The sequence below is a fragment of the Orbicella franksi genome, chromosome 3, assembly GCF_964199315.1.
Source record: "Orbicella franksi chromosome 3, jaOrbFran1.1, whole genome shotgun sequence".
Lineage (NCBI taxonomy): Eukaryota > Metazoa > Cnidaria > Anthozoa > Scleractinia > Merulinidae > Orbicella > Orbicella franksi.
This window is the reverse complement of record NC_138147.1, coordinates 29,274,979-29,299,503: the sequence shown is the minus strand read 5'-3', so window position 1 is coordinate 29,299,503 and position 24,525 is coordinate 29,274,979. Positions and strand designations below refer to the sequence as shown.

Genomic DNA, 24,525 nt, shown 5'->3' with positions numbered 1-24,525 from the left:
TGAATGCAAGCGAGCGAGTGCATTTTTTTGTTCATTGAGAAGCTAGCTTACGCAAAGTGGAGAAAAGTACCTTTTGCCAGTTTCCATACTACATATGTGCATAATTTGGGCATATAAAAAAGAAAAATGACAGGCACTTCACAATTACCAGAAACCGTCTTACACATAGCAGACGTAAGGATGTGATCATGCCTCAGTTTAGATGACTGCGTCAATGGGCGATAAAGTTGCACTAAGTCTTTTTAGAAATCGGTTGGATGATAACTGATTAACGTAAAAAAGGCACGACGTTTCCACCTCGCCGAGGTCATTTTCAAGTGCCAGTAAATATATTTCATTTGGTATTTTTTCTTTTAAATATTGTATTTAGATCTAGAATTTCTAAGAAAAGCGGGGCCTTGCGACTGGACAACGACAGGATTTCTAATAAAAATTAAACCACTCGCTTCTCCTGCGGGGTCTTTTTAGCAAGAAGCTGAAGCCGGAAACAGTAGGGTTTGTTGAAGAAAGCATTTTGGGAACTGAGAATTATACTTGTGCTCTTTCTACTTGGTATTACTAAATAGCACAAAGAAAATACGCGGGCTGATTAGTTTAAAATCGTGTTTTGGGTGCGGGTGCGGCTCTTGTTTTGTTTATTTAAATTTTGATTTAAAAAAAAGGCTTTGGGCCAGAGCCTGGTAAATTCGTCTGAAAAATATCATGTACATGTTGGCCAAAGAGGACAGCGGGGTAACATAAGCGAGTAATAAAATGCGTTATAGAAATTCAGGCTTTCAAAATTTATATGACCTACGTAAAATGAACTAGACAATGCAGCCTTCATTTGTAACACTTTATTCAGATTACGCAACTACAGGATCAGTGATTATCCACGTTGTCAGTGATACGGCGCTTCAACCTAGCAGAAATGCAAAATGAAATATTTCAAATAACACGTTTTATATCAACGCACCTCAAGAGAAAAACGTCTTTGAAGCCAGTCCTTTTTTTATAGTTAAAAGCTATGTTATAGGAAAAAAATAAGTATTGTCCCTGTTTTGTACTGGAATTAACGAGAGCACTTAAAAAGTATGGAGTAACCCTATACATCTTCAGGGCCTTTTTTTTAAAATTTCATTTTGTGCTTTAGAAGGCAAACTAACAACAAAAAGAGATTGCAATGTTTCCAATTTTATTATATGATTGAGAGCATCAAGCAAGAACAAGCCAATTTATCGTTGACGCGCGCGCGTTTGCAATTTTCTCAGTCATACAATTAATGAGTGATCGTATGAAAGCTCGAGCAATTAAGCATTTACATTATACGTAATATTTGAAAACTCTTTCACATTTTTTAGAGAACTTTCAAATATCACTTGTTGTGTAAATCCCTAATCCCGAATTGCGGTCATATTCATACGATAACCTATAGTTATTTCGAGGTTGTAAGTTAGAGAGAAAACCATAGGAACTGGAAATTATATGCACTGAGCACAGTTTTAAAACAGATTGGAGAATTGATGGTTTTGAAACCTGAAAAAGGTCTTTGTTCGTTTTTTTTTTTTTTTAATTTTGCCGTGAACGTACACGAAACAAAATAACTGTTTAGCTCTGAAAGAGAGATTAACCAATAGACCGTTTCAGTTGCATAATTCATGCATAGTGTTTCAGCGAAAACAAAAGATTGTGCACAGTCTTGGATTTTCTAACATAAATCTGACCATCTTTCTTTGCTCCTTTTAATGTTCGCTGGGCTTCATAACCCCTCTATTAACTATGTATCGAGGCACTGCGGTTGGCTGGTACCAAGTTGGATAACTTGCCCCAATTCCTCTCGCTCTCGATGCTTACGGACAACGCTTCAGCCAGTCCAATATACATTACTTGTGTACTCACATGCATGACATGTCTTCGGGCACAGCTCCTTCACGGACGGCATAATTTGGCAATACATTTTCCAGCCAGGACAGGCTTCATTTTTGTCTTGACAGCCTTAAAACGAACGATAATCATAGAAAAAAATAACCAAAAAAAAAAAAAAATTAGAATAAAATAACAACAACAACAACAACAAACAAATTATACAGTGTTTGCTGGGTGCTAAAAGTTATATTTTTGTTGCCCTGGAACCAAACTGGCGACTGCTATGCCCCTGTGTGTGTTTACATTTTTCGTGAACTACGTACCTTGCAGAGATATGGGACATGTGTTATGGTTAGAATGCGTGAAAGCTTAAGCTTTCAAACTAGATAAAGACCATGCAAACAGACTTTTTTCTGCCAATACGGCGGCCATTCTGAATTCCATTGTTTTCAATAGCTATTATGGGAAAAAAAGGGGTCAAATTAATATTTGACCCCTTAGCATCCCATAATAGCTATTTGAAACATTGAAATGTAAAATGGCTGGCGAATCGGTAAAAAGTAAATTCATTATGTACAGCTGTGGTAGAACTGAGTTTTAAATCTGTTATGTGATAATAGCATTTCTGAAAAACTTGATGACAGCAAGGAATTTTAAACTCACTTCCGCCACCACCACCTCCTCCTCCTCCTCCGCCACCACCACCTAGGGAAAAGAAAAAAAAAAAATGTGGTTCAACCTAAAAGTATGTTTTTGTTTATTCCCTATTAATGTTCACTGCTCTCTTAGCTTATCCCTTTTACCTGACAGAAGCTCGTGTTACAAATTTAGCAACAGCTGCTCTACTTAAGCTCTTGTCATAAGTCACATATCAATGTTAAGCATAAGCTATTCTTCCAAAAAAGTCCATTTTATTACAGATTTGGTTTGAATTCAGAGAGCTTCTTCCAAAACTATAGCTCCTCCACTTCAAAAGGATTCGCCGTTATGTCTTCCAATAACTTTATGTTTATTCCGCAGTTTCATATGTACAGATGAATTTTATATGATCAAAGGAATGCTAGTCAAGGGCTGTAATGTTTCGGGCATAAAATGCAATAGACAAAATACTTACATATACCACATGTTTTGGGGCAATAATCCCTCACAACCTCGCTGGAACTGCAGTAATTCTTCCAGTGCGGACAGGCTAACTGTTTGTCCTTGCAACCTTTAAATCAAACAAAAATTGCAAATAAATTTTTAACTTTGAAAACCGCATCTCATGATGAAACACGAGGCGATAGAACAGTAGGGTAGAACATCGACTCTTGTTGGCAATGATTATAACCTTTAATAACTGCTCATTATTTAAGTGTATCACCTGTCCTCATTGCACCATTGGACGCATAAGTTTTCGCCACTTTGTCTGAAATAAGACTTTTAAAAGTCTTGAGCTGTCAAGTCATTTTATTTGGAACTTGATGTTTCCATCACAATCTTAACTTGACCGGCATTGTTGTCAAAATTTTGGAGTATCGTTGTTTCCATTAACAAAATTTAACTTCAATGCAGTAATTTAAAAATTGTACGACCATAGCATTGCTCTATTGATTTTGGTTAGATCTGCGTCATCATTGGAAGGTTTTTAACCTTTTGTAAAAGTGAGAGAAAAACGATGGCGGCTTTATGGATATCAGAAGTATCATGAAAGAATTACCAAGAGCATTGAATGTACTCCTCTCATTATTAATATTCATATTTCTTGGAAGTAATTAAGGAGGGAGAAAATTCTCACCCCATCTTCAGTGGTAAAATGTAGAAGAAACATGGTATAAAGAGCTTTAGGTGCATATTCAATTGCTCAAAGCATCTCATTGTTGTTTAATTTGAGATGGTTGTATCATGCATCGACTTTCTCTCTTATCCATGGATGTATAGTGGTAGGTAAGAGTAAACTAATGTCATATTCGGTCCATACTGTTAGAGCTTATCTTCGTTTGCGCCGCCTGCTGAATGGGATTCTTGTTCAAGTCTATAGGTTCCCTCCCAGCAATAACAACTAAATTTCAATTTAAAATAAGTAAATAATTAACAATTACAATGACAGAAGCTGAGAAAAATTTGCATATAAACAATGCAAACTAATAAAGATAAAGCTTTTCGCTGCTTACATTACACTTAGGGTGGGTTTTAATTCCCTTATTAGCAGAGTCTCTTTTATCTTGCAATGTGTATCTGTCCGACCTTTTGCTTTGTACCCCTAAATAAGGTAGAACTAAGATTATTTCCTTTTTAGGGACTGCGGTGGTTGGATTCTACGGTTTGCATTGCTGCCTGTTCAGAACATCATTAATGTTGTAATTGATAACACCCGCAGGTGTCAACGTCAACTGGTCACAACTTCAAAAGGAACCGCTTTGATATATTAGCAAAAGGTCGGACAAATACACATTGCGAGATAAAAGAGACTCTGCTAATATTTTAAATTGAAATTTAGTTGTTCTTCTATTCGGTCACGGTCACGGTCACGGTCACGGTCACTTCTGAAGATGTATGTTGAAATATACGAAACGTCAAGTAAGTGAACTTTGTTTTTTTAACATGCGTTTTATTACCATGTTTATCACCGCAGTTTGCGTGTTATTTCTTATCATGCTGTAAGACAATTGAGGAGAATTGGTTCGTGCTAGCTAGCCTCGGTGACACACCTACTTTTCCTAAAAGTGATCTATCCTTTATGCTTTATGACGGCTTGGACGTATATTTGACTTACTTCCGCCACCTCCACCGCCACCCCCTCCTCCTCCACCTCCACCGCCGCCACCGCCACCGCCTCCGCCTAAATGGCAAAAGAAAACAAGCTTCGTTACAATAAGGTCAGCCATAAATATCGACAGTAATTGTTAATTTGTCAGCAAATTACGGTGGGGAATTTAATCCAACGAAGTACTTCAAATAAATCGGCAAATAAAAAAGAAAAAAAAATACAACAGATACACAAAGTCAAACTATAAGACTAAAACTTTCAATTTTGTTGGAAACCGACGATAACTTCCGAATCCAATTTTAATTTTTGGCCATTTACGGATTTACGACCTCTTGATTGAGTAAATCAAGAAGAGCCATGTATTGAGAAAGAATCAACAGACATTTTTTTTTTTAATTTTCATTACCTGACATCTTGTTGTTGATCCATCCGACGAAACTGCTTACTCGAGCGAACACTGTGTAATGATCGGTCCTGCAATTGGAATGTCCCCAACTAACAGCACCTCTTAAGACAAATCTTCCACCCTCATTGCAAACAAACGGCCCACCACTGTCTCCCTGGTTTTATACAAAAGAGAAAACGGAGGAATATTCACAAGCAAATTTCGATAGTATGATTTACACATCTCACAGTAAATTCCCCCTGGAATGAATCCCATATAAAACAGGAGGGGGTGCTCGTTGTGCATTTTGGGGGTTAAAAACCAGGTTTCCTTACCTCTTTGGGTGCTCAGCCTCAAATGGTCGCCAGCGGGAAATTTCGCGGTACAGTTTTGGAGTTTAATTTCAGCCAAAAATATATGACAGGAGATATATGACAATCAACTTTACTAGTGGAGGTATTCGAAGCGACCTTCTTTAAAAAAATTATAAAAGTGTGAGTTAATGTGAAGTTTTAGAATTGCAACTCTTAGGAGCGGAAAAAAAAAAAAATCAAGCCATGCCCACAAAACAGGACCTCGGTACCTCTAAGGAGTTGTTTTCAAAATTTCCGACGAGCACTTCTGTCTTTATATATGGGAGTCTCCAGCGATGAGAGTAAGTCCTGTTTGAGGAATTTATACGTAGAAGGGCCCCTAAGCAAGTTCGCTGTTGGCTTGTAGGGAATATTCTTTTCATGGTAGATCATTTTCCCAAAGAATAACACTCTTTGTTTACCTGACATCCACCTTTGCCTTGACCTCCAGCGCAAACCATGGACCTCTCATCAACAGGAACTAATCTTCCGTTCACTCTGCTGCAGGCACTGTGTTCAGCCACTGGTAACATGGCCTGCTGGAGAGTATCAGCGGCACCTCCACCTCCAACAGTTCTTCCCCAACCTAATAAATTAAATTGAATTATATTACGAAAAGAACAGTAAAATAATAAGAGATCTGGATATGCCATTTTAATGCCTTGTACAGGCAGAACGCTCAGATGCAAATCGTGCATATTGGCTCTGGAGTTCTTGATCAAGAATTAACAATGCATGTAATTATACTTGAAAAAAGCAAGCATGCCTTAAGCTTTAAACTAAACCACTAGTTGAATCGACGAACCCCTCAGTGGCCGTGTATCTAAAATAAAAGAAATACGAATATAGTATAAAATTAAATAAAACAAAAATATCTGAACTTTGCATGTTTCGTAATATGAATCAGAGTTTACCTTTATTTGTGTGCATTCATTGTTGTGTAAACGATCGGCGTTCCTAAGAAATTTTTGGGAAATCTTTGGGGAAAGGACACCTCTGAAATTTTCCTCACTCGATCCATTTTTCTTTAGAGGCAAGTAAGGAGGTTTACGCAAAATTGGCGAGGAACATTTCATTTACCTGTAATGTAACATCGTGTTCCCGCGGGAACCCTACTTCCTGAACTCGGCAAGCACACCGTGTTCACTTTGCTGCTTGCTTGTATTGGCCGCTCTAGTTGCAAAAGGGCGACGTCGTTACGCAGCTGCCTCATGCTAAATTTCTCGTGTTTGAACAACTGTTTCAAGCGGAAAGTCTGTTGAACGACAGTTGATCCAGTCCGGCGATGGGCTCCTGATAATGAAATCAGAGCTAATCAAATAATAGGCTACTGTGTTCAAGAGATCAATTAAGCGTAGGGCTTATTTTGATGGTTGGAAAAGTCTTGCAAATATTAAGTTCGCTTTCATATTGCCATTGTTTTAATCACCTAACCCTAGGAATAAGAAATTCTTGTAGGGTCCCTTTCTGTAGGGAGATTACAGATCGTGCAGTCCTTTTCAAACCTAAACTCATAATGTCTTTGTTGCCTGTTTTTGGATGTTGTTTATTTTTTCATCCCAAAGTTTGTGGCCCAACGATGGAATAAAGGATGAATTTAACTGCCATTTTCAGGGTTAAAAATAATGCTCGAGGAGGTGTACTAGATCTATGATACTTTCTTTGCAAAATACGAAAATAAATGCGAATTAAAGCCGACAATCTCCGATGGTTAAAAAGAAAAGACTTAATAGTTTTTCATAGTTGACATATCCATACTTAATAGCTTTTAAAGAGTTTTTCATAGCATCGCATACCGAAACGTCTCGTTTTAAAAACATTTTTAACCTCAGAAAAGTCCCGCGAAAAACAAAATTTACTATATTAATTTCTTTAGAAAAGACCTACCCACAACTACAGTGTAGCCACTTGGCCTCGGGTTTCGATCCACGCAGTGGGCCGCTGTGAGGACCCAGTCATTCTTTATAAGTGATCCTCCACAGATGTGGCGACCGTTGACTCTGAGAGAAATCTGCCAGGGCCAGGAGTGGGGCTGGGCATTTTGGCCATTTACGACCCTACTTGTAAATGGTCGATTTCCACAGCCTGAAATAAAGGTCGTACGCGTATCTCTGAATCTTTGGTAAAAATATTACCTTTAAATTACCAATCTACATTTTGATCCTGTTCAGCAGCGTGCTAGAACATGGTTGATTTCCACATCCTTAGCAATTAATGAAAATAGCATCGCGAGTTATATCCTGTGATACTAAACTATCATCTGGACAAAACATCAAACTGTACATGAAAACAGAAGGCTTACAACTGGCCCAACCAGATATAGATTAATTTTCCAAGATGGTTAGGTGTAAATTTCAGTTTAATTTAAATAACGATCATCAAGGTTAAATAGCGAGATCCGGAATCATTATGAGTGATAGATTTTGCAAGACAGTTACTTTACAAGACATTTTGGTTGAAAAGTAAAACAAATCCTATATCATACCTTGGGAGAATGAAACTCCAAGTAGCAGAAGCGCGACTACAATCCAGAGAGTCATCTTGAAGAAATGATCTCCAAATGTCCCAACAAGGTAACATTTACGTTATTTATTGCCTTTATTGTTGCATTCGTCGTAAAACACCTGAATTCCTTATACAAAGACATTGCACACCCATTTTCTAAGGACCTATTTACTTTTTAACCAGCGTTTTCAAAAGGTAATAGCTCAGCCGACCAACACTTCTTTAGCTTTTGATAATTCTTATTTCTCTGAAAAGTTTTACGCAGACTATTTTCACAGGCTCTTCGAAATTGTTGAATGAAAGAAAAAGATGCGCCTAGTTAAATCTGCAAGTGCAGCTGAAAAAATCTGAGTCGACTTTGCGGCATTCCGCTGTGCACTGGGCAGGGATTGCTTTGAACTCATTACAAAAGAACCATAATCTCATTTTTGCAAAAAAGCTCCACAGTTTAAACTTTTCGTTTATTGTAGTTGCTTAAGAAGTGAATGGGTCTATTTTTTTAAAGATTTGAATAGGTGTTGATGCAGATGACAAATGTTTATTCTGGTCTTTTGTTTAAGCTTATCTTTATATTTTTTGTTTTATGCTGCAGTGTTGTCCCAGGTGAACCACTGAATGAAATACAGAGACAACAACAGCAATGAATAATTCGGACTCGGTCAAGTTTTGATAAGCAAATTAAAGCCAGTCCTTAAACAACGGTACAGGAAATCTTTGTTTACCATGAAAAAAAAAAAAATACTGTTTTAAATCACAATCTTATTTGGAAGAAGCTTTCTAGAGGCTTCATTGGAAAAAACGGTTTTATCCGTACTGGTTAAGTTAACATTTCAAAACAATTTTACACGATAAAGTAAATACCATCATTTCCGTGGCAATATTTCATATTTTCTCTTTGACAACATTATTATGAAAACCAAAGTGCAGATTGGGACCAAATAGAAGTTAAAAGCAAGCTGTAGTATGTATCCACCTTTGAAGCAGTAACTAATTTTACGCATTTAAAAAAAAAAAATTAAAAAGAATACTTTATGTACTCATAGCGCAATCAAAAACCTTGAAAGTGGGGTATTTCGTTCGAATCCACCGAGCTTCTTCAGCCACAATACAAATTTGAATGTTAAGTAGGGTTATATGTTCATTACGGTCTCCAGTGGGCTAAAATGGTGTCATAGATGTTGACTAATTCGAAGCCATTGTCTCGGTTCAAAGAGGGTTTACTTAATCTGATATCGTGCGTCACTTACACGGTGTTTGAACGTGTTGCTTTACGCGGCAAGAACTTTTGTTTCGCTAGAATCCACTAAATACCCCGAGAGCTGGCAAATTTGCACTGTGGCTGACGAAGTTCGGTGGATACGAACAAAATATCCCACTTTTAAGGTTTTTAATTGCGCTCCGAGTAAAGAAATTATTTTTTTCATACTTTTTAAAATCATGATTCTGCGGCAGGAAAACAATTTTTTTTTACTCTAATATTAGGCAGTTGTTATATGAATGGGAAAATTACTTCTTCGTGATTAGCTGATAGCAGGCTAATTTATCGTTAGTTTGCACTGCAGCGCAAATTAACGCGCGCGTGTTCGCAATTTTCTCAGTCTTATAATAAATGAATAATCGTATGACAGCTCGAGCAATTAAGGATTTACAGTACTCGTGATAATTGAAAATTATTTCAAATTGCACTCACCTAAAAAATACTGCATGTTAATTTCAGCCACTAGAATCAGATTTAACTACTTTGGCAGTAATTAGGATAGCGAAATCAAATTCCAAGTCGGTACTGTATTTTACTCGTTGGAACATCGCCAATTTCGGGGCGAAAACAAATATTTTCCTTGGAAATTTTTTTCTTCAATTCTAGAATAAGGTCTAGGAAAGATGCTGATGCATGAGAACGACTAGGAAATCATGAAAGATTTACTTGTGCTGGCCAAAAACAAACTTCGCATAATCCTACTGCTCCCTTGAACACGTTCACATCACACACGGTCGGTATTGTTCAGGCAATACGATAGGAACGTGTCCTTGATTTAAAGACGGTGGAAGACGGAACAGAGACGACATTAAAGATGTTCTTGAACTATTTTATTGTTTCTCTACATGGCTAGATATATATGTCTGTTTCATCTTGTCATGGAAATTTAGTCCTGGTTTCAATTCCTGAAGTGTCATGTTCCATCTTAACCTAAAAGAAAATGGTGTCAAAAAAGAAGATATTTATTTGTATTCTAGAATAAAGACAGACAATGAAGAATGAGATTGCCTGCCAAACAACACATCAACATAGGGAACCGGACAAATCTGAGAAAGATCTTCCTGATCACGTACTACCCTAAAGACCAACATATTTATTTAGTGATAATTTAGTTAAAATGAAGACCGTGAAGTGTCTAACGGTTTGAATGCTGTGCAACCGCAAAATGAAAAGAACTCCACCCCCCACAAAAAAAATATAAACAAAAACAAACAAACAGCTCTATGAAGTGAAAACAAACAAAAAAGTGGGTAAAAGTAAAACGATGTTTGCAATCTTTTTCTAAACACTTCAATAGTTTCAACAAAGATTGTTTTTGCACAATTTTGTGAGTTTTTTTCGATAATAATTATTATTTCCAACATTAGATTTATTTAGCACTCAATCTTTCTGAAACTATTGGTTAATTCACTAACAGATCAACACAGGACCACCACGTCCCATCTGTAAATATTAATGGTGTGTATAAATTCATGGTAATGAATTTATGTGACTCCCTACTTACATAGACCGCATGTCCTCGGGCAGGCCCTCTGAACATTGATGTCGTATCGGCATTGATACAAACTGTAACGACATCTCCAGCTTTGGTCTACGCAGCCTAGATGGCAAAAACAAAAAACAAAAAAAAAAACGACAAATTAAAAAAAAATACATAAACGCCTATGTTATGGATGTAATGGCGGTGGAGAAGGTTTATCAACCTGTTTAAATGCACGTATTGACCTTATTTAAGATAGCCAACACGATGATATGCAATGTAGATTTGTGGTGTACCAGCGGGAAGAAAACACTGTACGTATAAGCAAGACAGGTTTTCCCAAGATTTCCCAATATGAGTGAGAAGATTTTATGTCAGTGTCAGATGGGATACTCTTCAATCAAAGTACCTTAGAATCGTTTTGCTTTGAATAGTTGTTCTATGTTTTGACAGACAGTTATAATAATAATTGTTAATATTACAATTATAATATTAAACAGTTCATGTTTTATAAGAACACCAAGGAATCTTTGTTATTTAGCTTTTCGGGGTAGTTATTTTATATTATTTACAGGTTTGACATCATCATTTCAAGCCTCTTCATAGCATTTAGTTTGTAGTCAAATAATGCAAGTTGCAGAATGTAGTAAAATAGACATTTATCTTATTTACCTCCTCCTCCACCTCCGCCACCGCCGCCACCCCCTGGAGAAATACAACAACAAGCAAACATGTAATGATATCGGTCTTACTGTTTTACGGCTGATAAAATTTGCAAAGTTCATTTTTAGAAGACCTGATTTGACATTAGTAAGGTTATATACACCTTCTCTACGACTTTGAGAAACGCAGGCTAAGGATGATGATAATAATAATAATAATAATAATAATAATAATGATGATGATGATGACAATAATAATGATAATAATGTAATTCTTGAATAAATATCATGCATGCATGCTCGATTAAGACATAAATTCGTAGCTAATTAAATGCAGACCTCAAAAATGAATATTTTAGTCAAACATAAGTAGTATTTTAGGCAAAACAGGAAGACACCTGACTTTTTCTGGTTAATCCATTCAATAAAGCTGCTTATACGAGCGAACACCGTGTAATGATCTGTCCTGCATTGGCTATGTCCCCAACTGACCGCCCCTCTCAAAACAAACTTTCCACCCTCGTCACAAACAAATGGTCCACCACTGTCTCCCTGTATACGTTTAAAACGGAAACATATATATGTATATAAATTATATTTACATTACGAGACGAGAGCAGATTTCTATATGCTACAACACAGTCAGGTTTTCCAAACCATTCCAACAGTATATTTTTCTGCGCAGGCCTAGGGTCCTTTGAACATTGTCAAAGCTAATGAGAAGAATTGAAATGATTGCCCTCTAGCATTTTGAAAATGTTTCTCATGTTTTGACTTCATAAAAGCAAATTGTGTCATGGTTTAGGGTTAATCAGTATTATATAAATATAGGGTATGTTAAATAAAATAGGGCGAAAATATGTCTTTTTTATGCTGTTGGGACAGCCTGGCAATTATGTTGGTGTAAATGTTGAATTTCAAGTTGATTATTTGAATACCCTTGAGTACCTGACATCCACCTTTGCCTTGACCTCCAGCGCACACCATGGACTTTTCATCAACAGGAATTAATCTTCCGTTTACTCTGCTGCAGGCACTGTGTCCAGCCACTGGTAGCATGGCCTGTTGGAGAGTGTCAGCGGCACTTCCACCTCCCACAGTTCTTCCCCAGCCTAAGAAATAGATTAAAATTACGCAAAGCACAACAAAAGAAAAAGAGGTATGCCACTTAACGACAAGCTTTTGCTAGTAATTGCGTATCTTTAATTAAGGGTTTTACGTTAAACAAACGTCCGAGCTTTGCGGTTAGACATTCGTTAAGAGTTGTTAAGTTTGGTGACTCTTAAAAAAAAAAAACAAACCGTGGCTGGGTAAGCGGGAATTCAAAGTTCCACGACCGCTATCATATGCGGTAAAAGGTTATACCATAACGAAAAAACAACAGGACCAACAACAACAACAACAACAACACCACCAACAACAACAACAACAACAAAATTTAGATTCATAAGCAACCTGTGATGTAGCAATGTGTTCCTGCCGGAATCCTGCTTCCTGAAGCTGGGAAGCAAACAGTATTCACTTTTTCACTTGTTGTTATGGGTCTCTCAAGCTGAAGAAGTGCTATATCGTTACGAAGCTGCCTCATGTTGAAACCTTCGTGTTTGAATAGTTTCTTCAAGCGGAAGGCCCGCTGCACAGCCGTTGTTCCAGTCCGGCGATGGGCTCCTGTCAGTGGAAAGGTGAATAAAGTGACCTTTACTAATCATGGGTTGAATTTAAAAAAAGGGAAGAGTAAAAAACAAACAAGCAGAGAAACAAACAACCAAAAAGGAACGAAAACAAAACAAAACAAAAAAAAAAATACAAATAAAAGCGTGCGACCGCAGGACCTGCGACAAGTTTTAAAAAATGTACGGAGTGCGTCAGTGACGGCACGAAATGCAAAAGATGCTTAATCGACCCTGAGGCAATAAATTGTGGGGGGGGGGGGGGGGGGGAGGGAGCAGCAGGGATGGCGCAGAGCACTCACCTCCTGCCGGGATCGATTTCAACCCTGCAGCATGCATAAGTCGGTTTAGCTATAGTTTGCTGTTGGTCCTCGCCTTGAGCCTAGTGTTCTCGGAGTACCTTAGTTTTCCTCCCTCCATAAACAGCAACCACCAGCTTATGCTGATGTGGCTTCCTCTCTAGCTAAACATTTTAATTTATTCATTTGCTGCTCCCTTGCAATAGGTGATCCGTCATTCGATAGGTATGTAAAAACCGCTGTACTAACAGAGCTTACAAGCAAAACTCACCCACAACGACAGTGTAGCCACTTGGATAGGGATTATTTTCCACGCAATGAGCCGCAGTGACAACCCAGTCTCCGTCAATAAGTGATCCTCCACAGATGTGGCGACCGTTGACTCTGAGAGAAATTTGCCAAGGCCAGGAATGGGCCTGGGCATCTTCGCCATTCACTACCCTGCTTGTAAATGGTCGTTTTCCGCAGCCTGAAATAAAGGTCGTATCTCGGTGAAATATTTCCTTTAGAAAGCCAGTCTACACGCATGTTCTGAACTGAATCATTTCAAGATTCCTTAACTAAACTTGACTAAACTGTAGTTTATACCATTTCATGGTTGCTTATGCGACGATACAACTTCTTATACTAACAACATTGCATGAAGACTGCACGAAATTTTGAAGTACTTCAGAAATGTTTTACGTAACGCCTTAAACAGTATATACCCTCGAAAGACCAAAAGTATCAATTGAATAAAATTGAGCGCGTAAGAAGAACTCGGAAAAAACTTGTGAAATATCTTTAATTTCAGAACTTTACAGTGACAAAGCAATTTTGAGCAAAAATGGAAGAATCTTTATATAAATGGTAGCACAGAATCTTACCTTGGGAGTATGAAACTCCAAGCAGCAAAAGAGTGACTCCGATCCAGAGATTCATCTTGAAAAAATAATCTCCAATTTTGGTGACCAGCTATGCTTAGCACTTTCTTTTATGAATTCTTGTGTTTTATTAGCCTTAGCGCAGCTGGGCATCCTATCCAAACAGTTTCTCGCTTCCTTTCTATAAAGTTATAAACTTTAAATTATGGTTTATATTATTTGATGATTCAGATGTCCAAGGACGCTTTTCACCTATGTTCACTTGTATATGAGCTTTTGTGGAAATTTCTTCCTGACGCTTCCCGCTAGTGCTTGATAAGGACAAGATGAAGCTGGAATGAAAATGCCCTTTTCTAGAGGCGGCTCAGAAATTTTGACTGAGCAATGAACGTTCTGCATTAAAATCTCGAATGAAAGGGAGTTTAATCAGTATTTAAACGACCGTCTCCAAAGTCCTGGTTTGTCTGATGTTGTACCTTCAGCTGGATACATTTCAATCAATATTATTTTTTTTTAATTAGTGTGAACCGCCTAGCGCCACGATGTAACTAAATGTCTGAGTAAAGCGAATGTTCATTGTTTGATCAACCATTAGTAAATCCCTTTAATTTTTAGTGATTCTCTCTTTTATATCTCTCTCCCTCTTGAATTCCTCACCCTAAAAATCTCTGATGCATTGCATGCACTGATTTCTGTAAGAGTTAACTAGATCTTTTGATTCCGTTTGTAATATTAAATATGTTTTTCCTTTATAAGACACTAAAAATAACATACATGTTTTTTTTTTTTTTTTAAATAAGTAATGCTTGAGTCAATCATGTCATTAGCAATACATTTGTTATTTTTATTATCAAAAAAAGCATGCACTAACAATAAAAACCGAATTGAAAGTTTCGGTGTCTTCATGACGCCTTTGTCAAGGTACTGAAAAATAAGGAATACAAATGCGTCATGAAGACATCGAAAAGTCGGTTCTATCGTTAGTTTTTGCTTATTTACGCATAACCAAATCCTTATTAATTTCCATTCTTCGCAACCTTAATAGCGATTACACGATATCTCACTACAAAAGACCGATAAATTGCTTTTAAATCTCAGGCCTTTATACATTCAAATACTCGGTCATTTTTCCTTTTCATGGCTCAATTTTTTTAACTGTCTAGGCTATTTAAATATTTAATAAAAAACGTGATTAAAGGTATATTTACGTGACAACGAAGGAACAACACCTGGGACAGCTTTATGTCTGTTCGTCTAAAGTAGGTTTGATGTAGGGAATCATAACCTATTTTCAATTGAAATTTTTCATTTTCAAATTTCTTTTCACAAGAATGGTAAAGTTTAAGTTTTAGCCAAAAGACATAATCATGTTTTTACCAAACTTTACGCTCACCTGTGAATTTTTAGGCCAAAATATTGACAAAGAAATTTGACTAAAGAAAAGATACATCAACAAACATTAAGCAAATAATGTATGCAAAAAATGTATCTCGTACCAATAGCAGAAAAAACAAATTGCCTGCTTAAAATTTGGCCGATGGATGGCGACAAGTATGTCAGGTGGAAAATGATTTTTGGAAATGATATACAGTGGTTTGATTTTGATAATTTCGGGATGTGCGCAAAATGATTGAGCACAATTGCGCGCTTTGTCTAAAAGAGCGAAATTTAGTGGAGATAGACAGAATACGAGATCTCAGATATGGGTGAATTGTTCAACTTCTTTCTGCCCGTACGTAATTATGAGAATGCTTAGCCTGAAGAGCCACCAACTTGTCTGTAGGTGATTATGGGGTTTACCGAAAAACCTTTACGTAATATATCAAACACAAAAGACTGTTGTGATATTTCTAGAAGCCACTAAGGTCAATAAGGGGTGGCGAATGGTAAAATCCGAGACTTGCCGAGACGCCGAGACCGTTGTTTAAAAATTCGAGACCGAGACTTAGACGATTTCGGAAAATCCAAGCCCGAGACTCAGTGCAGAGAAAACCGAGCCCGAGACCTTAATTATGCAAAACTCCGAGACCGACGTGAGATTCGTACACTCTTGGTCGCTTGAAACTGGATCTCATTTAGGGAGGTGGTCGAAACTATTATACAATCAATAACTTGTAGTTTATTTGAAGAACCAAAATAGCAGTCACAGGTAAACGCTAACTATTTAGTTATGCATTAACATTTCGACCTTTTTACGGCCTATCACGACCCGACTTTCAGCTACTTTCTAGGTCACGCGCATTCATCAACTTCCGGTCAGCTAGCTTCAAACATCTCATAGCTTCTCATCGGCGATCATCCGTTAGTTTCTTGAGCTTACTACGCGATCTAACTTCAGCTGCTAAATATTGTTTGACCTTCCGTACTGGTTGATATAACGCGTTATGGACGAGGAGAGGGTGGAGGACAAGAAACGGCGAAAACGCAAATGTAAGTGAATTGTTAACTTTGTACAGGAGTGCTCAACGGAGCCGATATACAAAATATCCGCTCCGCAGGGCATAGTATGCTGGCTGGTATTCTATTGCACTGGCATGAAACTTGCTGGAAAGCCCGCTTCAAAACGATTGCTTCCTTGCTGGCTTTTACTCAGAAGCTCATCCGAGCTGGAAAATGCTCATTTTCGGGACGAACCTAGCTCGTAAATTTTATTGTGAGGTTGTTCCTGGTAGACTCGGGGCGCTTTATATTCGACCAAAAAATTCCGGTGTGAATTTCCGGAAATTTCCATGGGCGAATGGTGCAGACTTTTCCAGTGTGGAAAATGACAAGCCGCACAGTTTTGTTCGCTTGGAATTTTTCAATGACTTTGAGGTTTAAATCGCAAATATAGAAGCAAACAGAACACTGATAAGTCGACGTCGTGACTTTTTATAGACCACAACAACAGGGACCTTAAAAAACCACAACGGTAGCGAAAACGTAGCAAAACAAAGGGTTTAATGAGTCGAACAATTGTTCTGCATGCGTTATAAATCTTTGTACATTTCCTTTAATCTTTAATCTTTAATCTTTAATAAGTATACTCCTTAAACAGTGGAACTATACTAGGAGTTTAAAATAACGTAATAAAAGCACGTAATAAATAATTACAATATGTATATATACAGTAAAAATTAGAAGTTAGTAAAAGATAAAATAAAATTGATTAAGAGTGCCTGCCCGTAAAAATCAGACAAATTCTTAATTTCGCGGCAAGGGTCGAAAATTCGATTTCGCTCATATTCTTATGGTAGATAGGCTAGGGCATGACAAAAACTACTGGATAGTTTTTTTGGCAAAATATCCTTTTATTTCAAAGAAATAGGCAAATTACCAAATTCCGTTAAAATCGTCATTTCACGCACCATTTTATTAAACAAGTTTGAGAGCCTCGCATGCAAAACCACATCATTCTTCCGTCCTCAAAACACTCAAATATTTTTGTGCAATGTTTAAATGTGTACCGGGTTGATTTTAGGGAATGTTGCGTTGTCTTTTTGGGTGCACAATAATTAAATTTCGAAGACATGTATTTCATTCACTTAAAAGTACTTCGTGAATATAATTAATTTTCACCATGTGCGAAACCTTCAAATGGACCAAGCTTCTGTTGGTTGAATTGCAGAAGGATGGTCTACAGATTCCTGTAAAAATTTCTGTGGGCAAATGATTGTGAGCGACGCGAGAGCTTTTCAAAGTACGTCAAAAATGCAAATATTTGACCATCCGTCGTCAAATTTCAATTTACGGGTTAGACGTATATTTTAGCATGCGCCACATGACTTGACCTATGTTAAGTTTAAATAGACACAGAGCTGATAATTTCGAAATGTTCTAACCTTATTTGCTGTAAAAGGCAGGTCCAAAGCCGATTTGACGTGTTTCTATCACCATTCGTCGCACATAAAGCAGAAGTTTACTTTTGTTTACATAACGTCCGATGTACATCGCCAACTGTCAACTTATTTAACGGTCGAATACCATGAATCTGTGACCCTCGTTCGACACATATGATCACCACTGCATCTAAGTCAAAAACGGCTAAGTCATTTGTAGATAGTTGCTTGCTTTGCACTACACCAAAATATTACGTTTGATCATCATGGTTTGATGGCTTGAATCCTTGCTTGCAGCGGTTCCTTGTTCGTCACGCAATTCTGTCATCCCATTTTAGGGGGTAGGGGTGGGACAATTTCTATCCTGATACGTAAGGCTCCGTAAGGCTTGGAATCACTGGGAGCACGCAATCGTGTTGAGTAGGAAGAGATTAAATTAAGAAATGAAAAGAATGAATAATTTACCATTGCCCCTGTTGTTATCTTTTACTCGACCACCGCTACCTACATGCCCCTGCGTAATACTGTAACGCTAAACTCATACCTAGGTCTTTTCGCGCTATGCAATTATTTTTGGTTTACATGTAATACAGTGGGCTACCCCCGGGGAAATGGGTGGCGACCGCTTAATGGGGCTAGCCGCTTAAATAGAGGTTGGTGTACCTTGAATATTTAATTTTTCACTATCGGGCTATAAATTTCTTGGTGAACATGGAGTCAATTCAATACAATCAGGATAGACGTGTGTTTTAATTATCACTCGTCATGCACCTTCAATTTCAGACTCTTATCTGCCATCGCCCTTTCCAAAACAAAATTCTTAAATTTTGGGTGGCCGCTTAATAGGGGTAACCATCCTTCTGCGATTCAACCACCAGAAGCTTGGTCCATTTGAAGGTTTCGCACATGGTGAAAATTAGTTATATTCACGAAGTACTTTTAAGTGAATGAAATACACGTCTTCGAAATTTAATTATTGTGCACCCAAAAAGACAACGCAACATTCCCTAAAATCAACCCGGTACACATTTAAACGTTGCACAAAAATATTTGAGTGTTTTAAAGACGGAAGAATGATGTGGTTTTGCATGCGAGGTTCTGAAACTTTTTTAATAAAATGGTGCGTCAAATGACGATTTTAACGGAATTTGGTAATTTGCATATTTCTTTGAATTAAAAGGATACTTTGCCAAAAAAACTATCCAGTAGTTTTTGTCATGCCCTAGCCTATCTACCATAAGAATATAAGCGAAATCGAATTTTCGACCCTTGCCGCGAAATTAAGAATTTGTCTGATTTTTACCGGCAGACACTCTTAAATTTAGTCTGTTTTTCTCACGAATTAGACTCGTTGTGATTTCCTATTTTTATTTCAGCTAGTTCTTGCTTCATTAATCTATAACTTTTTTATGGCGATTTTCTTAAAATTCTAGTGAGTACAGGTACTAGCTTTATCAGCTGTTGTCTGAAACATCAGAACGTACAACAAACGTGATATGGACCGAGGCCACGTACACTATAGAATATAATTATATAAATATACACATATATTATTATATATATGAAAAAACAGAAGAACAATGATTAAATTGTTTCACTTATGCTGAGAGTACTCTATACAAAATAGATCAAAATGTGCAGCATATGCCGTGACAGCACTGCGTGACGAACAATAACGGCTGTAAGATTGGGCTGCGCCGACACGCTTATCAGCAATGGTCAGCAATCGATCAAACGCAATATTTTGGCGCAGCGCAAAGCGAGCAACTATCTAAAAATGTCTCAGCCGTTTTAGACTTTGATGCAGTGATGTTCATATGCGCAGAAAGATGGTCACGGATTCATAGTATTCGACCAATATTAGGTTGACAGTAGGCGATGTACATCGGACGTTAACCTTGTGAAAACAAAAGCGAACATATGCTTTATGTGCGACGAATGGTGAGAGATCGACTAGAAACACGTCAAATCATAAGGTTAGAACATTTCGAAATTATCAGCTCTGTGTCTATTTCAGCTTAACATTGGTCAAGTCATGTGGCGCATGCTAAAATATACGTCTAACCCGTAAATTGAAATTTGACGACGGATGGTCAAATATTTGCATTTTTGACGTACTTTGAAAAGCTCTCGCGTCGCTCACAATCATTTGCCCACAGAAATTTTTACAGGAATCTGTAGACCATCCTTCTGCAATTCAACCAACAGAAGCTTGGTCCATTTGAAGGTTTCGCACATGGTGAAAATTAATTATATTCACGAAGTACTTTTAAGTGAATGAAATACACGTCTTCGAAATTTAATTATTGTGCACCCAAAAAGACAACGCAACATTCCCTAAAATCAACCCAGTACACATTTAAACACTGCACAAAAATATTTGAGTGTTTTGAAGACGGAAGAATGATGTGGTTTTGCATGCGAGGCTCGCAAACTTGTTTAATAAAATGGTGCGTGAAATGACGATTTTAACGGAATTTGGTAATTTGCATATTTCTTTGAAATAAAAGGATATTTTGCCAAAAAAACTATCCAGTAGTTTTTGTCATGCCCTAGCCTATCTACCATAAGAATATGAGCGAAATCGAATTTTCGATCCTTGCCGAGTTATTTTCCATTTTTATGGACAGGGACTCTTAAGTATAATCTCGTCGAGATAAGTTAGGACGTCTGAATATACATTATACAAAAGATTTAATGGCTGCAAGAGCAATAGTCTTAAAATTATTTATATTAACATCTTCATAAATAGGTAAATTGTTCCATGCTAATATTGTCCTTGGATAAAAGGAAAACTTACAGACATCATTTAATACACGGATCTGTTGGAAAGGACGACTATTCGGTAATCTGATGGCCCTTGTTATTTCGTGGACTTCAGGAGGAAAGCTAATACCAACATGTCCCATTAAGATCTTGTAGAACATAGTAGTTTGAAAGAGCGGTCGACGATCTTCAAGGGAGTCCCAACCAAGATGTTCGATCATTGGAGTAACATGACTAAATCTTGAATAGTCATTTAATACAAATCTTGCTGCTCGGCGTTGAACCATCTCTATTTGAGTGATGTTCTGTTCGGTGAAAGGGTTCCAAGCGCAACACGTATATTCGAGTTTTGGGCGGACTAGCGTGCGATAGGCCGTATCTTTGACTTTAGTATCACAACCACTTAGAATACGACGCAGTAGCCCAAGAGTAGAATAGCCAAGCTATACGAAACAAACGAGTACACCACGGGGACATTATTTTTAGAAAACGCTCTCTTGACGAATTCAACTGTAGCTAGTATTTATCGAGATAAAAGTGGAAAGATTCTAAAGTATTTCCATCTCCGAATGCGCGTCGCAGTATGTCCAACTCGCTGTAATCGCGGCTAAAAGAACTAGCGCTGAATAGGTTGAACGGTTCGCTTTTCGGAAATTCAACAATTTCCGGATTTTCTGGAACTTATCCCAGGAAATTTCCGTACCATTTGTGCCCGTTTCGAAAATTTCGGAATTTTTGGTCGAATGGAAAGCGCCCTCGATTACCAGCCGCTGCTCTGGAAAATTAGCCCCCGGAAATTAGATGGCACTGAAACAAAAGAAATTCATTTTTAAATAGTATTCGGTAACCTCTGCTTGGGAGATAAAAATCAGCCGATTTTATATTTTAGCCGGAAATCATCGGTCGTTTCTTAGGTCGAGGGCCTCTTAACTTGGCTAGGTAAACAAGAGCTAAGTCGCAAAACAACGGCATAGCAAATGTCTGACTGTGTCCTTCACTGCTTGTCTGACGTCTTCTATCTTCCAGCAGTAAAAAATCGGGCTTAATGAAGAGTTTAAGAAAACTAAAGTGAATGCGAAACGCCAAGCATGATAAACAGATGAAATTCGTCCACTATTAGGCGCCAATACCGTCACAGACAATGCTCACGAGAACTTCTTAAATCCCAATCTTAAAACATCATTAACTTTTCATCATATTGGTCTACAAGAGCTAACTCGAAAAACAAAGGCAAAGCACTTGCCTGACTGTGCCCTTCACCGCTTGTCTGACTTCATCTAGTTTCCAACAGTAAAGAATCGGGTTTAACGACGAGTTTAAGAAACCTAAAGTGGCTGTATAAGCCCCAGCAAGATAAAGAGATGCAGGTAGTCCACTCTTAGCCCACAAAAGCCTCCACTATACCATACGGAAGACAACAAGCTACCAGCGTCAGTTGCAGCCATGCATATTGCAGTGGAAACTGCCTTTTTGTATCGTGCCACGTTCAGTTGATTTGTTTGGTCTGGTTGTTGAGCATGATCTTGTGCTTGATTTTGATGATGACAGAGGTTGAAGGAAATCTTTGTGTAAGAAAAGACCGAGGTTACCAGACACAGAGATGTCACTATGATACCGCACCGCAAGATTTTCACGGGACTCCAAAACCACATCGCTGAACAGACAATGAACACAACCCAAAAGGTAATAACGATCACGTAGGTTCGCTTTAAAGTTACAACTTGTCTGTATCCCAGTCCCAACAACAGAGCGAGAAGTGTGTCCACGCTTATTCATTCACTAAAGACATGCAATTGGTAACAAAGAAAGGCTCTGAAATAAGACCAACACAGAGATCAGTTGTTGCAAGGCAACGAAGCAAGAGTTTGGACGGCGGATGAAGTGAAGACTCCTTGTGAAGAGCAATTAGGATCAGAGCATTCCCAAGAAATGCAAGGGACAGAAACGAATTTTAAACTAAAATAAATGTCAAGTGGCTGCCACCAGGTAATCCTGCGGAACATAATAGTTGTTCAACTGTCTTCTACTGTCCATTTCCAGCAGGGTTTGCTGTTGCCATATTGATGTGCAAGATAGCTATGTGAACCTTAATTGCAAGCTGGAATCGGTTTACTATCAATGTGCAAATTTCTCAGTATGTAACGCAGTAAATTTACGAAGCACCTTTTTGGCAATAATCAAAACCCTATTTTATGATCGGCGTCCTATTAGCATGTCAATACACAAATCACTGATCATGACAGTTTGGTTTAAGCAGCTGCTTTAAGTCCAAACGCCGCTTCAGTAACGCGTCGAACCTAACTCGATAATTATAAGTTCGACTTTGGAGCGAAGGTTGATTCAGACGGCGTACTTGCGTCGAACTTAATTCTTGACGCCCGTAGTAAATTATTTTTATGTGGAGTGGAGTGGAGAGGCGTTTGGATCGGGCCTCGGTGAACAATTAATCTATAGTCAAAGGCCTCAAAGATTCTGTTTGCAAATGGGTCGTTAACGACTTATCACAAGATTACTCGCGAGTAATCTGCAATAAATAAGCATTTCTATAGCTTCTTGTAATTTTATTAACCTTTGAAAAATTTCTTCCTGCTTATTTATTCCAAAAACGTAACCTTATGTGACAACTGTCGATAAAATTTCAAAAAAAAAAATCGAACTAGATTTTTATTTAAACTGAGATCATTCATGCAATTTCCTTTTTCTAAACGTAACAGCTCCGTTTTTTGAATTCAAATTCTTTGACGATGTCGATCACGCTTCTCCGATTTTTTCATTCCATCAAAACGTAACTAAACCTCACCGCTAGATTGAATACGGCTAATTTAGCAAATATGCAAATTTCAGAATTCGTTGAAAACTCATGAATATAGGGACCCCAAACTTACTAAATTTACAAAGAAATGTATGCCAGGGGGTAAAGCGTGCCTTTGGGCATGATGAATTGATCTATGGAGACGTTTTTGCGTTAATATATCGATATTACGTGGAATTGACAAAAAGGTCAATTTTCTAAAAGTCGTTACATTTCTTGTACGTTGATAACAAAGAATTACGCGCATTATGCAAAGCTTATGAGCCTTGCCATCGATCTAGGAAATATCAAAATTTGTCCGTTTTAAAATTGTTTGAATCTGTCAACGGGGGAAATCATTTCCTGTTTTCAGTCTCCATTAAAAAGGTTTATCTTCATTTTACCAAAATACATTTATCGCATTTCAGTTCAGAAGAATGCATGAGAAGTTTTAAAATGCACAAGCTACATGTACAAATGCAGTAAAATGATGATAATTAACGTTTTTGTTTGGAAACGTTTCAAAGGCACAGCACTTACACTAAAGACAGAGGCGCTGCCTGGAAAGAAAGATGCTTGCTTCAGAAACCTTTGTTTTTAATTTATGTAGCACAGTATAACGAATCCCGCGATGCTTACATCAAATAGTTAACATTTAAAAATTCATGATTTTTCTTAAATTCTAAACAGATGTAAGGTTAAGGCCTCAATAGCGAAGCTTCGAAATTTTATGTTCATCATAAATTACTGCCTCACATTAAGGCACACCTCATCTGTCAAATTTAATCGTTGGATGCCGATTAAAATCTCATTTCACCACAATAACTGCGGTTCATATGTGTCATCTTAAGCAACATTTTACAAATTTTGATACTCCGTGAGTATGAATCAATGAAGAATTCTTAATTTTCTCAAAATTACGATTACATATCCTACACATCCCTATTTTATTCTATAAATATTTAACAAATCATAATTTTTTGAATACGTACGTGTTATTTGCACATTGTGATAATAGGTTTCTGGCCTGGGAAAGCACTTTTCTTCAAACCTAGGGAAACTCTCTAGCTGGAGGGAGGCC

At 37.6% G+C, this 24,525-nt stretch overlaps 3 protein-coding genes and 1 long non-coding RNA gene across 4 annotated transcripts in view; all 4 read right to left on the bottom strand.

Moving 5' to 3' along the window:
* LOC145481889 (lactadherin-like) overlaps positions 1-24,525 on the bottom strand; it is a 490,145-nt gene that overhangs the window by 66,407 nt on the left and 399,213 nt on the right. The gene's annotated exons all lie outside the window — the stretch shown is intronic.
* Positions 401-4,953, bottom strand: LOC145480491 (uncharacterized). Its single transcript, XR_014048518.1, has 6 exons — positions 4,913-4,953; positions 4,601-4,666; positions 2,960-3,055; positions 2,509-2,550; positions 1,879-1,974; positions 401-901 (listed from the first exon to the last, which is right to left on the bottom strand). It is a non-coding gene; the product is annotated as an uncharacterized LOC145480491 (long non-coding RNA).
* Positions 4,628-7,873, bottom strand: LOC145481886 (chymotrypsinogen B-like). Its single transcript, XM_081460451.1, has 5 exons — positions 7,818-7,873; positions 7,220-7,417; positions 6,413-6,625; positions 5,755-5,918; positions 4,628-5,154 (listed from the first exon to the last, which is right to left on the bottom strand). Exons 1-5 carry the CDS (start codon positions 7,870-7,872, stop codon positions 4,987-4,989), a joined length of 798 nt encoding a protein of 265 aa, XP_081316577.1. The 5' UTR covers position 7,873; the 3' UTR covers positions 4,628-4,986.
* On the bottom strand, positions 9,332-14,743 carry LOC145481876 (chymotrypsinogen B-like). The gene is made up of 8 exons (XM_081460438.1): positions 14,073-14,743; positions 13,478-13,675; positions 12,693-12,905; positions 12,186-12,349; positions 11,636-11,789; positions 11,248-11,280; positions 10,600-10,695; positions 9,332-10,025 (listed from the first exon to the last, which is right to left on the bottom strand). The coding sequence occupies exons 1-8, from the start codon at positions 14,125-14,127 to the stop codon at positions 10,021-10,023; spliced, it is 918 nt and encodes a 305-aa protein (XP_081316564.1). The 5' UTR covers positions 14,128-14,743; the 3' UTR covers positions 9,332-10,020.